Here is a 17,596-nt window from a genome sequence, read left to right as displayed (position 1 = left end):
AGGGACACGGTATGTGTTTGTCTCCTCTCCTGTAGCCTATAGTGTAGTAGAGAGGACATGCTTGGGAGACCTCGCCCCTGGACAGATGAGAACTATATTTAACCCACAGCCATGAGGTGTTTAGTTTCTCCTCATACGATCTCATAGAGGGGGACAGCAGCAGTAGCTCCTCAAGGGGTCTCAGAGACACTCCGTCCGCACCCTCGCTACATCCGTCCCCCTCCCCCCCTGCGTGAGCCAAATCCGCACATCGTAAAGGAGCAGTCTTAAAAAAGAGCTGCGGCATTGTGTCCCTACTCCCTCAGGGATTTTTACATGAGCCTTATTAGGAATAGAGATCCATGGCATGTACCATAGGGGATAGGACAGGAGAGATCGTTTCACTAGTCATCCAGCTCTCCAACAAGCCCAATTATCGCCCTGTAAATATGTTCACTCAGCTAATGTCCTCCCCCACAACTGACCTGGATCCAGTTGACATGACTATTGAAAGAAGTTTACTTTGTCAGTGCATTATTGTGACTAACCTGTGTCAGGTCAATAGAGGGGAGACCACGGTTAGGAAATAGAAACTGTCAACATTATCCTGTGATAAGGTCAGTTAAGTGATCTATCGATTCACTGTCACTGCTCAATGTTGCTGTTGTAAATAAAATAACTCTATGGCTCCCCTCAGTGGTTTTATTCTGTTACTACAACATCAGGTAACAGACAGTTATCAGCAGGACATACAAATACTCTTGTTTATTGATAAGCAGACAGAAATGTGAAGCAGCCAAGTTACTATGACCAAAGGAAAAAGAAAGCCTACATCACACAAAACGTTTCATGATGCATATTCAGTACAGTTTTACAAAACAAGTTTTAAATTGCAGCACAATCTGCAAAATGAACAATCTACATGCAAAATGGAATACTCATTCCAGTTATTCAATAAACAGTTATCTAAATTAAACATAAACATTAATAAGAGCTACAAAGTCATCAATCAGTCTCAATAGTTTAGCATGAAACAACAGTCAAGGAAATATAAATTGCTGAGCGGTGCTCTCTCTTTCCACTCAATATACATACATAGCTAGAGAGTAGGATTCAGCGGATTAATGAGACTGTAAAGCCCCAGAACAGAGGAGAGGAGCAGCCCGAAGCATACACACAGTAGTTACTGCTTCAAACTGCAACAGCGCCCCCTGCTTCACTCCCTACACGACATAGTCGGCTAATGATGAGACACAATCATTCAGCCAATCAGGGGAGACCCCATGGAAAGATATTATTGTAATGGAAAACTCGCCTTGATTATCAACTGCGAATGTAGCTGCAGTGAGTGTGTGTGGGTGCATGTGTGTGTATGAGAGAGAGAGAGAGAGAGAGAGAGAGAGAGATAGAGAGATTTAGGGCTAGGTTGTCTATCATATTTCCTGCTGCAGGTATTTGTGGATACATTTACACTTCAAAGCCTGGAAACCTTGATTTGAAGGGCTGCAGAAGATCGGCCAGGAAGTAAATAGTTCCAGCCATGCCTGTAGGAAATGACAGGAAATTACACACTGATTGCACATGTAAAACAACGTTGCACTTTTTCTGATCATTTTGAAAAAACAAAAAAACTATTCAATTTCTAAGTGGGATATTTTAAAGGACAGTTTGCGGTGAATTACCTTCAAAAAGAGAGAAAGGAGTGTCGGGGGTCCGGCAACCATGTTTGCCGTAGTTCATGCACCAGTCTGCGAACTACAGAGGAGGGGGGAAAAAAGACCAGGGAGTAAACAACAGTCACATTCCAGGAGTAACGGAGGATTGTAGCAGACTACCGTCTCAAGAGAATGGAAACGAAGGCTAGAATCTCACCGCCAAACAAATAGCTGGCTTAGAAAGTGAAACATTAGAAGCCATTGGGATCAATGGCCGTTCCACTTCGATGTGGTAACAGAGTTACCATAGGTATCCGACAGACTATTTCCAGCTGGATATGAATAGCCGCATCCTAATTAAACTACACATGGGACATCGGCCATGTGGAAGCCGTCCAAAAGAGACTTAGTGAATATTTAACCCGATCTCTGCTGATGCCAACACATACTGACAGCGACCTACCAATTGTCAATAAACATAAAAGGCTCACTTTTCAGATGGCCTAAAGTGACTTGAATAATTTCTGATTTTCAATCCAGCCAGCAGAATAGCTCTCACACAATGATTGAGTGCACTTCAAAATAATTATGCTAAAATGTTGCACATTTTGAAGTGCACTCAATCATTGAGTGAGAGCTATGCTGTTGGCCGGATTGAAAATCAGAAATTATTCAAGTAACGTTAGACCATCTGAAAAGTGAGGCTTTTATGTTTAATGTGACCTTCAGAGTCTTATTCTCAAGCTGAGGATGTAAAAGTTATAGAATAGCTTGCTACGGTTGCTATACATGCGGACCCCATCTTCCTCTTAAATTAAAAAAATCTTTAGCTCTTTGTTAACGACATTCATCATGTCAATGGAGATCCACTGGGTGGGGTGTTGTTGGTGTGATGGGGAGCTCTCACCATGCAGGCTCGGTATAGGTGCTTGGGGTCCTGGGTGAGCTTGTAGAGCGCCAGGAAGGTGTAGGCGTTCCCCGCTGCCCCATGGCACAGCCCGTAGCCCTTTTTCAGGAGACCCCTGTGCCAGACCACCTCTCCACACTGCAGAGCCTCCTCCAGGTATTGACCGGCCCCAAACACCTGCGGATAGGGCGTGGGACGAGAGAGAGAGAGACATGTCAAGTTTACACTAGATACAGTATGTCAATAAGGTCTGATCGTGTCAATAAGGTCTGTGTCGAATCCGAGAGGTCAGACAGACTCACGCCTTCTGTCATATGTACAACACAGAAGCACATTTCTATAGACACGTCTAGCGACTATGTGAAAGAGGGGAAAGCTTGTGTATCTATATTTACAAGACACTGACACTGGTATACATGATGTGCTCCACACAGCAAATCCAGTTCACCACCAGGTGGCCCCTTCCACACTTTGAAAAGAAAGAGCCCTGGGGCGGGCTATTATTCAACACGGCCCCTGCAATACATGGGGGAAGATGGTGGCCGTGGTACTGATGGACTACCTGTCAGGTGGCGGTAAAGAGGCCAGGTTTACCTTGTAGGCCTGCAGGAGCATGTAGATGACCCCCGGGGCTCCGTGACACCAGTGCACCAGCTGGTCCTGCGTGGCTCCTATGCAGGGCGGGTAGTTCCCCGAGGGGAACTTGAGTCTGCAAACGTGGTCCACGCTGGGCCTCACCAGTCTGTGCACCCGCTCCTCCCCGGCCACAAAGCCTGGCTACAAGAGGGCAAGAGAACACAGGCACTCAACGAATAACTCACAGACACCATGGATCAGAATGAGAACAGGGGCAAGACATTTCCCCCGAACCAAATGGAAGTGGACTTCCTGGAAAGGAGTGCGAGGAGGCATCGTGTCCGGGCCAATCGGCTTTACCTGCATCAGGAAGTAGTAGATGCCGGCCAGGCCATGGGCGGAGCCGATGTACTGCTCCTGGTACCACTCGTACATCAGAGGGCTTTGTTCCTGAACCCGGAACCTCATAGACAGATTCTCCCCTGACGCCAACACAGCTTCAGAGATCTGAGAGAGACACAAGAGTCACAGTATACCACAGAGCTCAGACCCCCTCTAGTTGCTTATTAGGAATAAATCATTGAAGTGGATGATGGATCTAAATGCAACTAAATAAATTAGAGGATATCCACTAGATAAGGTATCCTTCATTGTCTATACCTGGGACTTTAGGCACAACACAGATACTTGCCCTCTCTGCGGAAGTTCTCGGACGATTCGCCTATTGTGGGATGTGTCAGTGGAGGCCAGGAGACCGAGTACAGAGGACTGGTGGACAGTTTTGTTGAGTGGTGCGAGCAGAACCAACTGCTACTCAACATCCGCAAGACAAAGTAGATGGTGGTGGACTTTAGGAGGACTATGGTCCCCCTGTCTCCTGTTTCCATCCAGGGAGAGGAGGTGGAGGAGGTCCAGAGCTACAAGTACCTGGGGGTGCACCTGGACAATAAACCGGACTGGACTGGACTGGTAACACAGATGTCCTGTACAAGAGCCGGCTTTATTTCCTGAGGAGGCTCAGGTCCTTTGGCATGTGCAGGACGTCTGCTGAACATTCTACCAGTCAGTGGTGGCCAGTGCAGTGCTGTACGTGGTGCTATGCTGGGGGGGGGCAGCATCAAGGAGGGTGACACCAAGAGGCTGAACAAGCTTTTTTAGGAAAGCTGGTTCGGTCCTCGGTGTCACCCTGGACTCACCACTTCATTTCGTTGTTGTCGTTGTCGTTGGTGATATGAGCTGCTGTAACACCTTAATTTCCCCTCAGGGATCAATAAAGTATCATATCTATCTAAGTATGCGGTAGTAACGCTGTACTAATGGCATCCCCTAGACATGTGAACAAAAGAGTTAGACGTTAGACTCGACTGACCTGCTGGATGTACTGGATAGGGATCTTGTAATGGCCAAACTGCTGGTTGATGAAGATGAGGGAGTAGAGGTATCCCATCCTGCCATAGAGCAGCTCGTCCGGTAAACCCCCGTCCCCCTTCACCACTGTCTGATAGAGCTGCAGCAGCCTGGAAGGAGCATAGAGGAGAGGACTCGTTACAACTCTGTAGGACGGTAACCTCTCAAATAGTATCTACCCGACTGACTGTCTCGACCTTAGAGTCGGAGTGTCCCTGTAGTCTTTTGTCCCAGCCCAGCTAGAACGTGTAGTAATGCTCTAAACCACTGGGTTTTCAAAGTGTGAGGCGCGCCAGAGAGCTTGAAGGGAGGCGCGGAGCCTGTGTAAAATAACAATATTGGTTGTTTCAATGTTTTTGAATGAAATGTGATTTTCGGAGCCTTAAACCAACATTATTGGTTTAATGTTTTTGAATGAAATGTGATTTTTTTTTTAAAGACAAAGGAAATGTAAAGGAATAACGGGAGAGATGTATATCTAAATTTCGACTAAATGTGAGGACATTGCAGGCTGTATTGCGTTCTATAAATTAAATAAATGTAGCCTTGCGCCCTGCTTTATAGTTAGTCACGCGCCAAAACGTCTGTCCGTAACGGATGTCTGGCTAGCGACGATGTGAGAGAGAGTGTGAAAGAGCGTGAGAGAGTAGAAATACAAAATGAAGAGGTTTCTGACACCAGCAGTGCCACAGCCTGAGCCTTCTGGCAGCAAACCAAAATGTAGGAAATACGATGAAGCGTATATCAATTTAGGATTTACCTGGATAAGTTCAAACGACATCCCACGACCGCAATGTCTCATTTGCAAAGAGGTGCTGGCTAATGACAGCATGAGACCTGCAAAACTTCGCTAGTATCCAAACCACCAGAGTTTTTCCAAAGGAAACTCAAAGTGTTACTAGGAGAAAAGCGGGTCATTCAACAATTCAGTCAAACTAATGTCAAGGCTACTGAGGCATCATATCGGGTGGCATTACGCATTGCCAAAGCAGGTTAGCCGCACACTATTGGGGAAAACTTAGTGCTGCCAGCTGCCAAGGAAATGTGTGCTAAGCGGCTAAACTAGACCCTATCAGACAGTACCGTGGCTCGCATATAATTGACGCCTTCTGAAACATTTGATTTGAAACGACGGTTGCCTTTTTTAGTTCCGTACAACCTGGCACAACCCTGTTGAATTTACTGTCAGAGAAAAGTGTTATAATGCCGTTGGATTGGTGATTATACCGCTGGATATTAACTTGCGTTTAGTTAAAAGAAATTTCCAAATAGTTTTCAATGGATTCAGTCTTGCTGTCTATTTTACTGTTTTTCTTTCTTTCTTTTTTTACTGTGGGGTTAGGGTTAGGCTGTGTATGTCACAATTCTCTTAGGGGAGGCTCACTGTCTTGGACTTTGAAAACCCCTGCTCTAAACTGAAGATGAACATATCTGAACCAAGTATGTCAGGGTTAGGGTTACAGCTGGGCTTTGAACAAAAGCGTACACACACACTGCAGCTCTCCAGGATCAGAGTTCCACTCTACTGTCATGTAGTAGTAGTAGTAGTACTCTATCCTGTGAGACACTGGGCGACCAGGGCTGACCTGCTGAGGCACTCATCCGCCTGCTGCTCCCTCTGCAGTCGGTGGTAGACCACTGCAGCTACGGCCAGTGGTCCCGCGTCACCACAGAGGAAAGTCACATCGTGCCGCTGCGTCGGACACGCCAGACTGCGGCCGACGTACTCTAGCGCCTTCTGTAGGAAGGAGGGCTCTCCAAACACTCCATGTAGATGCAGGTAGAGAAGGGCAATACCTATGGAGGAGGGGGGGAAAGGGAGACTGAGGTTAGGAGAGTTTTATTATTTAATAGAGACTTATTTGACTGGCAATAGGACATGTGCCGAAAAAACACCATCTCATCAGTCTCTAGAATCTAGAGACTGATGAGATGGTGTTTTTACGCTATGATCTAGAGTCTAGATCATAGCGTAATCTTCAGTAATTTGAGTTGGAATGTATTATTATTTACTCAAGATAAAGATGGTGTGCTTGCTTACCTGTCCAACCAGTATAACTGGTGCAGTCCCTCGGGTCAGCAGACCTGAGCCCATTCTCCATGACGGATAGGAGTTCACTGACCTTACTGCTCAACCGTCCAGCAAAATCTGCTGAGAGCTTTATAGTTGACAGACCACACACACGCACAGTCTTTAAATGTTAATAATCCTTTTACAAGAAAAATCTGTTTGGTAGCTAAATTAGACAAAGTAGACACGTTTTTTTTTTTTTAAAGCAATATCTATGACAGAAAAAAAAATCATCTTATTGGGGCCTTACCCTGCCCTGACAGTCGAATAGTCCTTGTGCACACGCAGGGTCCCCATCATAGTCTGCATAGGGGTTCTTGAGCGCTCTGTGGTCCATTGTCTCGATCCGACACCCTGCTCACCGGCCAGCACGTTCCTGGGTCCAAAGAGATGAAGTCTGCAAGAGCAGAAGTTGAAGTTATCGGGGGGTGGAGAGAGAAGGCCTGCCCGTTGCAAACATGGCTAGCTATAAGGCTGCGGCATGCATGCACATTAGTGTGTAATTGATGCTACTACTAGCTTAGCTAACCGGATAGCATCCTCCTCTATGCAATTCCTATGGACTGCATGCAGTCAGAGACATTGTCATGGACACAAACTAAAACCACCCTCCCGAGACACCGTTCGGGCTAAAATCCGTTCGCTTGGCTACTCTGTGGGTCTCGTCGGGTGATCGTCAAGCTCGCGCGTGTCCCTAAATTAATTGGCTATCTTCATAGCCCAGAAACAACGGTTCTCTCGGGCTGATCTGCAAATCATAGCGCCACAGTCACATTCAAGAAAACGTGGAGATAAAGTGTTTTTGACACATCTCAGACAACCGTGTTAATGTGTTATGAAATAAAACGCGTTCGCTTCATTATAATAAAATTGTGTAAAAAATGTGTCATAGGTACCGCGGGCAGCTGCAGAACTGATGATGTTGTTGTTCTTTGCTGCTTTCTCGAGTCGCGATTACAACGTTGAATCACAACATCCGACGTGAACTTTCAGTGCTGCCACCTACCGGCCGGGAGAATGTCTCACTGTTTACCGTGAGGTGAGTCATGTAATGTTATAGATCGTATAGGACATTAATGATGTCTTATGATAGGCGCGCGATTGATTATCGAGGAATATAACTTGTAAATGTCACATGCGCTTAGTTCGATTGCCTTACAGCAGAACCGAGATTGTTTTACTCTGTTGACGATGTCATTGTAAACAAGCTTCGAAATATTTGTAAAAACGGACGGGGGGGATTTTCAAACACGTAACGTGCACATTTTCCTGCGCTCACGTTTTCCTGCGCCGAGCCGAAGGCTCCGCCCCCCTCGTATGACGCGCTGGGTAGCCTACCAGAATTAAGAATGTATACAGCAGATGTTCCATAGATAGAGGCTTTGTTGTACCATCAATGATTTGACTTAAATACAGATATTTGACTGTTTGAAACCTTCCCCTTCCTGGACACGAAAGCAACGGGGAAAACAATCATGGTTATTATTTGTCCGTAAAAATATTCAGGTTTTTAAACCAAAAAACTACTACCAAGACGCATATTCCATGGCGCACTGGAGTCATCACTTAACCTGACGTTACTTTTTATATACTATATTATTATAATATATTACAAATTAATTGCATGTTATTTTAAGGCTTGACTGACACTGGTTAAAGTCACAACTCAACCATTTTCACCTTTCTGTCTGGTGGCAGCCGCTTCGAATCGTGTGTGGATGCAGAAACACAAGACTCCCCTAGAACACCCCTGGTAGTAACCACCCGTTTATATGCAAACCCAGTCTCGACTAAAACAGTACAAAAACAGCTTTTGTAAATGAAATATTACTTCAAAGCATTCCCTGAGCGTGACTGATTAAACAAAGTCATTCCAACCATTAGGAAGCTTTTAGAAAGCTTGAATGTCATGACATACTGGGCCTTTAACACCAAGCACCAGCCCAAAAATCTAGCTGTAATCATTGACTCAGATCTTCATTTTAAAACTCATATCAAGAATGAATATATGTTCTTATCACTGAGGGACATTGCTACAGTGCAACATTTTCTCTGTCAGAGTGACAATGACAGACTAATGCATGACACTATTACTAGCATCCTCGTCTATTGTAATGTTCTCCAAATAAAGCAAAGGTCATAGGTCAAAGGTCAAAGGTCGTAGAACACAGTCCTGACCAAGACCAGACCAGAGAGAAAGCACACATAACACCAGTGTTAAAGTCTCTTCATTGATTGCCTGTTAGTTTTAGAATTGAATTTAAGATGATTTAATAGTTGTAGTATGTACCCAGTAGATCCCACAGGTCACCTGGCACAGGCCTTTTAATTGTTCCAAAGCCAAGGACCAAGAGTATGCCTCTGCCCAGCCTCTGAAACACCCTGCCAGTAAACCCGAGGGCAGCTGAAACATTTAAAAACATACCTTTTGACCCTTGATTTTACTTAGGGTGTTTTTAGTATTTTAGTCGGTCAGTTATTTTTTTCTTTCTTTTTTTTAATCTAGCAGGTATACTGTACATCTCTACAGTCCTCACCTGTTCTCTGCTTTTACTGTCTTGAACTCCCATGGCTGTTGTGTTTTATTTTGTTCTGTTTTGTCATATTTATCTTCTCATGTTTTGTCTTTTTATTTCTTCTCTGTTTTTAATTGTCCTGTAAAGCGCACTGTGTTGCAACCGTGTGCATCCATGCCCTTCACAGGGCGGCGATAGACTTCCTGTGAAATGGGGTGAGGCCAACTATCTAGACTTCAATGTACTGAAAACCAAAGAGCTAGTGGTAGATTTAACACAGATAACAAATCCCATGTGTATTTATGGTGGATGGATTTACACTTTTGACTACTACCACTACTACTAGGGGGTTATAGTAGACAAAAAGTTTAACTGGAAGGCGTTAATAAACGCCTAAAAATATTTAAATTTTGTCATTAGTAATTTCTCTATTACTTCTAACATGGGGTGACCGATTTGCTGTTGTTTGAATCCCAAATTTAATGTCATTGGGAATCATTGTCATTGATGTTAATTACCAGATTCAAATCTGGATATTTCCGTCTGGAGTTCATAGTACAATGACAATGTACTTTGTGTCTCTTCTATCAGTCTTAATATAGCTACCTGCTCGCTGAGCTGTGTTTATACTTGACATTAGTTGAACTCTTTAAATAAATAGATAGATAGATAGATAGATAGATAGATAGATAGATAGATAGATACTTTTCCCCGAGGGGAAATTAAGGCATTACAGCAGCTCACAAACAACAACAAAATAAAGTAACAATAGAATAATAGAATACAAATAAAATAGACATCTGAAATATGAATATACAATAAGAACAGTCCAGCATGATTTAACATCCCCCAGCCTGACTCTGATCACCCCGATCGAGCCAGCCGGAGGAGGAGTTGTACAGTCTAATTAGGGCAGGCATAAAATATCTCTTAGTGCAGCGTGGTTGTAGTAGTCTGTTGCTAAAAGAGCTTCTCCGTTCTGCCACAGTAGAACGTCATGTAGGGTATGGAAGGGATTGTCTATGATGGCCAGGAGTTTGGACCTCATTCTCCTATTGGCCACCTTCTCCAGTGTCCTATGGTGAGCTTTCATGCACAATCTTTTCTCGATCTATCGCCAAGGTTTGTACAATGTTTGTTCGTGTCGCTACCATGGAAACACCACAATTTCAAACTGAGCTGCTTTTGACCTTCTTCACAACTGAGCAACCTTTTTCTCTGCGAGACAGCAGTGGAGCCCAGAGGCCATGCACCAACTGCTGAGAACACAGAACTAGTTTCATCTAATGATTTTCATATGGGTGTTGTGCGCTATACCGATGGTGATGCATCGATTAATAATCGATGGATCACACTGTTGTTAAGTTCCATGCGCTCTCCGAGTAGCCAGTGTTCTCCTTTTAAGGTCCTTCTTTCTTTCTTTCTGTCATTCTTTCTTTCTTTTCAGGTTTGAGATTGAGAAACATCACTTGTTGTATCTTTACTCTGCAAGCCTTTTAAATGGCTGGTCCATTCCAGACTGTGTATTTCTGGGGCTACTACCACCTTTTTACAATACAAGTAGGGTAGTCTGTTGCTGGTCAGATGGAGACAATTGTGATCAGTGATCTTTTTTTGTTGACCACTGTCACATGATGTCTGTGGTATTGTTTAGGTGACACAAACATGACACTTTTCATTTGACTGTACCTGGGGACTGCTTTACCTTGCCTCAGGGAAGAGACTCACTATGCAACGGGACATGAACAAAGTAGGCAGCTTGATTCGAGGAGGGCTCCTGTGAAGATCCAGATATTGAGTGAATTGTCTTTGATCGACACGTGAGACCCCCTCTTGTGTATACTCTAAGGACAGGACTTGCATGTGAGGCAACTATAGTACAATCATAATTCATGTGTTTGACAATTCAGCCACAGTTCAAGGTCAACATCTAGTCCAATCCTCAGGGGGAATTGGCTGCTAATCATTCCTCTCCTCTTATATAAGGATGGTATAAGGATGAAGCTGGCAATGGCTATGCAGAGGGGCTATTATGGTTAGTTTTCTGTTAAGAATGGTTTTAGACTCATTCTTTAGAAGACAATCTGAATGCCCACTGACAGGCTGACGAGATGGACTCCTGGTTCTGGCTTGACTAATTTGCCTTCTCTACAGACCCCCCCAACCACCCCTCCCTCAACTGTGTTAAAAAAAAGTGTGCTACTTGACGCCGTGATGCAGCCATGTTGGTAAAAAAAGAAAACTGCATCGTTACTGCATTGGCTTGAAGTGTCTCTGGCGTGATCTCCCTATTGTCCCAGTCGTTATCTCCCAAGGAATGGACACCTGCTGGAACCTGCTTTAGATGATCCATGTTGCACCTTCACTGCAGGTCTTCACTGCAGGTCTTCACTCGAGTTCACTCGAGTTCCCCTGGGACTGGATGGAAAGGGTCATTTCACCACATCACTACAGCTAATAATAATACATCAACAATAGTTACAAATAGATGGATAGATCAGGGTTCACAGAAATGATGTGCTACAAGTATTGGTATTAAACGTTGGTTTATTAAGGTGACTTTGCTTAGTTTGAAGCTACTTTAAAATAATTGTAAAAAAAGAAAAGAAAAGAATGTACTTTTTTATACTATACTTAGCCCCTGCCAGTGAAGAGGACCAATTCCACTCACAGGGCAAGCATGACAGCTGAGATAAAGAACATTCTGATCCCTGACACACGCACGGGCCCATCTGTGACAAAGCTAAAAATAGACAGCCTGGTGTCCATGCTAGTGGTGAACTGTCTGCGTTAGAGAGAGACAGAGACAGAGAGAGAGACAGAGTCAGAGAGACAGACAGAGACACAGAGAGGCAGAGATAGAGATAGACAGAGAGTGAGAGAGAGAAAGAGAGAGAGAGAGAGAGAGATGAGGCAGCCCAACAATCACCTTGTGACTGCCTATGGGAAGAGAAGGAAGCACACTGAGGGTCAGGCATATGCAGTCTGTCACCTTCAGTTCCTCAGGCTGGAGAGTATGTGAAGTTATGGGTGTTAGTGAAGATCAGTCTCCCATGATGAAGTGACTCCACTTCTCAGTGGTGTAACATTTTTGTTTGGCAGAACATGATCCATGTGGAGGGGAGTCGCTGTAGGTAAGACAGATTTCAGAGAGGAGCGAAGGGTGGAAGGCCTGGGCCCTTTTCTCGCTATTATCACCACACCCATCCAAAATTCAGTTCTGTAAATAACAAAACAAAAGTGCTTGGCAAACCACGAGCAGCACTCTGGGTAATGGGGAAAGATGAATCAAGCAGCTGTTTTGAATTTGAATGAGAGGAAGACCAGGACACAATGATACCCTCGCCATTCTCTGAAGACCACCGAGGTTATACCACCGAGGTTATACCACCGAGGCGAGAGACTGCTTAATATCGCTAGGCCACATCCATTGTCTTCACACATAGCGGCCTTATTCACCATGCGGAGTGCAAGCAATTTCTTCAAAGGAGAGAAATGCAGGTGGTTATTATATCTGAATGTTAGTGATTACTGCTGGCTCTTTGGTGCACTCTGCAGCTATGTGTATACTTAGAGTAGGCTACAGCAGGCGCCAGAACAATGGCTTCTATCTCTGAACAATTTACTTCATTTTATTATCGAAAACTGCACGGAACAATAGCAAATCCTTGGAGGTAATTGCACAGGTGCTATTCCCATCTCTTACTTGGAAAGTTTTAATATCCACTGATGATGAATGATTGTTATTGTGAATTGTGAATGCCGAGTGGGCGTCTCGGAGGGTAAGAGTTCAGTATTGAAACGACCTTTTCCACGAACAGTCATGCTCCTTTTTAAATAAGAAATAGAACCAAAAACCACTATAGCCCTTGGTTTAACACTGAACTGTCTGAGCTGATCCGGCAGCAAAAATATCCGCTCTGGTTGATCAGGAAAGCAAAAGAAAATGATTACAAACAACAGTTCTCCACATGCGGCTCTGACCCCAAACTGTTCTGGAACAGTTCTGTTAAAACTATGTAAAACAAAAACCCATCCTCTCAACTACCTACTGCAATTAAAATTGAGGACATTGTCATCTCAGATAAAGGCTCCATGGTGGACTGTTTTAACAAGCACTTTGTTAGGGCTGGTCATGCTTTTGCAGCTGCCATACCCACTCCCACTGTCAACCTTGCTGTCTCCCAAGCACTGGTCCCCCCCCAAGCCTCCCGCCCTTCTCCTTCCAGCCAGTAGAGGAGAATGAGGTGCTTGGGGAGCTGCCTAAACTGGACCCTTATAAATCAGCCGGGCTGGATGATCTGGACCCCTTCTACTTGAAGTTGGCAGCTCACATTGTCTCAGCCCCCATCACCTGTCTGTTCAACCTCTCCCGGCAAACCTCGGAATTCCCCAAGGACTGGAAATCTACTGCTGTCATCCCACTCTTCAAGGGAGGTGACAAGTTAGACCTAAACTGTTACAGGCCCATATCCATCCTGCCTTGCCTCTCCGAAGGCCCATATCCATCCGGCCCTGCCTCTCCAAAGTCTTTGAGAAACTGGTCAACAATCAGCTCACCCACCACCTGGAGTCCTACAGTATTCTCAGCACTATGCAATCTGGCTTTAGAACTGGCCACGGGTGTGCCTCTGCAACACTCAAAGTGTTAAATGATCATATGCGCCATTGACACTAAGCATTATTGTGTAGCTGTATTTATTGACCTGGCAATGGCTTTTGACTCCGTGGACCACGGCATCCTGCTTGACAGACTTAAGGACGTGGGATTCGCAGAGGGATGTCTGGCATGGTTCAGCAGCTACTCCTCTGGCCGTGTACAGTCTGTGAGAGCTGAGGACTTGCTATCTGACCCACTGTCCCTGTCCATGGGTGTCCCTCAGGGCATTGCTCATGCTGCTGCTAACTCAAATGGCCTTCTACCCATTCTGGACTATGGCGACCGAATTTATAGGATTGCCCCCAAAAACCTTCTATCACACTTCTATCACACTTCTATCACACTGCTATCACACTTCTATCACACTTCTATCACACTTCTATCACACTGCCATCCGCTTTGTCACCGGTGCCCCTTTCAACACTCATCACTGCGACCTGTATTCCCAATTCCACTGGTATCAATTCATTTATGAATCCATCATCTGCAAAACCTCCGCAAAGCACCTCCGCTCACTAGTGAACATTTCCACCATCATATGCAATCTACGCTCCAGCAAATTCATCGTTATAGACAGTCATCCCCAAAGTCCGCACCTCCTTTGGCCGTAACCCTTTCCAGTTTGCTGACCCTAAGGACTGGAATGAGTTGCAAAATAAACTAAAACTCAACACCTTCATGTTGTTGCCCTCTTTTACAAACTCATCACTAGATATAGTCTATGATCACTGCATCTGCTTTTGAAATAACTTCCCTCTGGTCCCTGCTGTTTTATATACTGTATATATTGTGATGTTGTATATGTTTTTAAAATTGACTTTTGTTGTTTATTGTACTCATGTTTTATATTGTATATACTGTGTTGTGTTGTACAGACTTGCTTTCTGTTTGGCCTCTTGGCCAGGTCGTCATTGCAAATGAGAATTGGTTCTCTATTGACCTATCTGGTTAAACAAAGTTTAAATAAAATAAACAAAATTTAAATTGTTCAATGGCTTATGCCTGTGTCTTGGGCTGATGATGTCATAACTGACCACTAGATGGTAGCCTTGTAGCAAATACAGTGAAAGCACCTGAATGCTGGGGTATAGAGCAATCTTTTAAGAGGTGTGTGTGTGTGTGTGTGTGTGTGTGTGTGTGTGTGTGTGTGTGTGTGTGTGTGTGACATCCGGATTTGTTCATTTGTTCCTCTCGCTCGGTCAACTGGATATCTTATGACTACACACACATGTTCTAATGCTCAAACAGTGCTTCTTTCTTTCTTTTTCTCACTCTTACTCATTATTTGCTCTGTTGCTATACATCTGTCTGTCAGCTCTGTCCATCCCCCTGTCCTTCTCTCTTTCCTCCCCTGCTTTGGCACAACAATCTGCACCCAACACACAGACTGAGCCATTCCTCTCCTAATGGTTGATCTTCAGCAAGAGGGACTGTTTAGCTTTCCTAATTAGAGAGCAAATGCTAAGCACTTGCACTGGGTCCCTGAGTGGACTTAATAATCAGGCTCCTCATTAAAACAGGGTTTGCTTTAATTTGTGTGGGGCCCTGAACCTCCCCCCCTTTCATCTCCCCAGGGACACCTCCAATCAGGAGAGCGACACACATGGTTCTGCACTATCCACCTGGATCTGACTCAGAGATGGAGAAAGAAGAAGGGGGGGGGGGGGGGTGGGAGATCGGTAGCGAGATCTAATTCACAGAGAACAATCTGACTCAGAGACGAGGGGAGGGGGGGGGGGCAGGCAGGAGGGGTGAGAAGGGCACACTTTCCTCCTCCTCCGGCGTGTACTGCAGACGTAATGTTGAGCTCAAAGCTGTTGGGAGAAAGGTATAGGGAAACTGTACATGTCATATTCCCCAGGTCAACATGTTCCAATTTAACAGGCTGAGCAGATGCATGCACCATTACGTAGTGACGTCAGTACTTTGGTTAGTCACTGTCGGATGGGAGTTGTGCGTGTGTGTGTGTGTGTGTGTGTGTGTGGCGGTTGTACTTACTCATGTGGACTGGAGGGCTGATGACGTGATACAGAGGCACCACACGCTTCTGATAAGACCACCCCCCACAGAGCTCCGCTATTCAGGCTAACAATCAACTAACAGTAAGGGCTACCTGCAACCCCCCTGTGGGAGAGGGAGCATGCTGTGAATCCGTCAGTCTGACTAAGTAGTGGTGGTATCTCACTAAGTTGTTTCGACACATCATCTGTGTTTTAGTACGAGCAACACAACACTGTAAGACAGTACTAGCAAGAATCAGAGTGTTGTATATGCCCGTGGGTGTGTGCGTGTGTGTGTGTGTGCGTGCGTGTGTGTGTGTGTGTGTGTGTGTGTGAGAGAGAGTCATACTTGCGCATCAATCATACTGGTCTGCCATGCAGTCTGCCCTCTGCCCCCTCCTCCTCTCTCTCTCTCTCCGGCGCAACCAACAGTCTTACTCTCTCCCTCTATCCGAGCTTAAATCTTTTGAAGCACAGATGGAAGCTGACAGTGGTTATTTCTCATCATGGGCATGGCAGTTTTATGTGTCACAAGCGCTCAATACACATTTGATAGAAGTGTATGGGGCTATTATGAATCCTAACACCCCCTGGAAAGTCGAGCGGTCAGCTATCTGGGGACCTGCCAATACTGTCATGTTTTATATTCGTCCTCCAGGACTCCAGAGCTCAATACTGGGGGGGGAGGAGGGGGTGCGGGGACAAAAGTCCATGAACACCAGTAGAGCCCCACAGCTGGCCCTATCTCTCCACAGTGTGAGGGCAAACAGTGTTGCACATGGCAGGGTGAAGGGCAAGGCACGGAACGGACCTGGTGGCCCAGGGAGGCTATAGGAACCACTGGGCATTTGCAAACCAGTTGCAGATCAACTGCTGAAACGGAATATGTCCATAGAGCACGTCATGCAATCTAATTATATACTGTTTTTTTAATGGAAATGCATTTAGCAGTGAAATGCTGTATTGGTCATATCCCTGAAGGCATCAGTGTATTAAATAATTGTAATTATGTATGTCATTATTGTGACAAATATGAACCTACTCACACATTAACTTCTTTTAAAGAGCGAAAATATGTACTCAGCTAGGTGCCGTGGTAAAAAAACAAAAACAACTACTAACGAGAATTCTTCAAAGGAAAGTTTTCGAATGTTAAATTGAGTGGATAATTAGATCAATTAAAGAGTCACAGGAGCATAAATAAGATTTCCTGGGGTTTCTTAGAAGTTGTCCAATGAGATTAGATTAGAGTCCATGCTGGGTGGGAGGGGCACGTATTTCCACATTCATGCCGTGTCGGGCGCATCTTAGACCGGCCGTGTGTCTTCCTAGCCTGCCCCAATGAAGCGAGGCTAAACCCATATCAGCCTTATGATATCATGACGTCCCTATAGGGAGGTCCACCTACATTGTCATTAATTCAATCAATTATATACTGAATGTAGGACTAAAACACACACACACAAACACACACACACACAGACACACACACACACACACAACACACTTGCTCCCTCCGTCCAAAATAAATGATCCATTCACAGAGCAATACCCGCCGGTGGTACATGAAATGTATCAGGCTCAATTCTTATTTGCCTGCTTGTACACATGAAGAGATTCTGTTTATGATACATGTCCGCCGCCTTGGCTGTGGAGATCTAATATCCTCTCTGAGTCATCGTCTGTGAAGAGCAGCAGCCTTTTGTTCCTATTTGGCTGTAGGTACATTGAAGTGCGTTAAATTCCCATTAGAGGCGAGTCTGTGTTTTCACCCGTGGTGACTGACTAATGACGGGATGACGCTAGGATGCATCCGTCATGCTTT

The 17,596-nt window shown here is 44.9% G+C and overlaps 1 protein-coding gene across 1 annotated transcript; it reads right to left on the bottom strand.

Annotated features, from left to right (window-relative positions):
- Positions 1 to 716: 716 nt before the first annotated feature.
- lancl1 (LanC antibiotic synthetase component C-like 1 (bacterial)) lies at positions 717 to 7,541 on the bottom strand. The gene is made up of 10 exons (XM_080530597.1): positions 7,492 to 7,541; positions 6,846 to 6,992; positions 6,566 to 6,683; positions 6,111 to 6,321; positions 4,487 to 4,634; positions 3,478 to 3,624; positions 3,136 to 3,318; positions 2,542 to 2,718; positions 1,662 to 1,734; positions 717 to 1,523 (listed from the first exon to the last, which is right to left on the bottom strand). The coding sequence occupies exons 2-10, from the start codon at positions 6,930 to 6,932 to the stop codon at positions 1,447 to 1,449; spliced, it is 1,221 nt and encodes a 406-aa protein (XP_080386723.1). The 5' UTR covers positions 6,933 to 6,992; positions 7,492 to 7,541; the 3' UTR covers positions 717 to 1,446.
- Positions 7,542 to 17,596: the final 10,055 nt, after the last annotated feature.

Source organism: Nansenia antarctica (genome assembly GCF_963989245.1).
Source record: "Nansenia antarctica genome assembly, chromosome: 5".
Classification (NCBI taxonomy): Eukaryota; Metazoa; Chordata; class Actinopteri; order Argentiniformes; family Microstomatidae; genus Nansenia; species Nansenia antarctica.
This window is presented reverse-complemented; position numbering and strand designations above follow the sequence as displayed.

Excerpts from the sequence above, each read along its gene's own strand:
- lancl1 (XM_080530597.1), bottom strand. The coding sequence starts at position 6,932 with ATGGACCACAGAGCGCTCAAGAACCCCTATGCAGACTATGATGGGGAC. Across the intron at positions 2,719-3,135 it reads TGCTCCTGCAGGCCTACAAG|GTGTTTGGGGCCGGTCAATA; the intron begins GTAAACCTGGCC and ends CCCTATCCGCAG. Across the intron at positions 1,524-1,661 it reads TCCTTTCTCTCTTTTTGAAG|GCATGGCTGGAACTATTTAC; the intron begins GTAATTCACCGC and ends CATTTCCTACAG.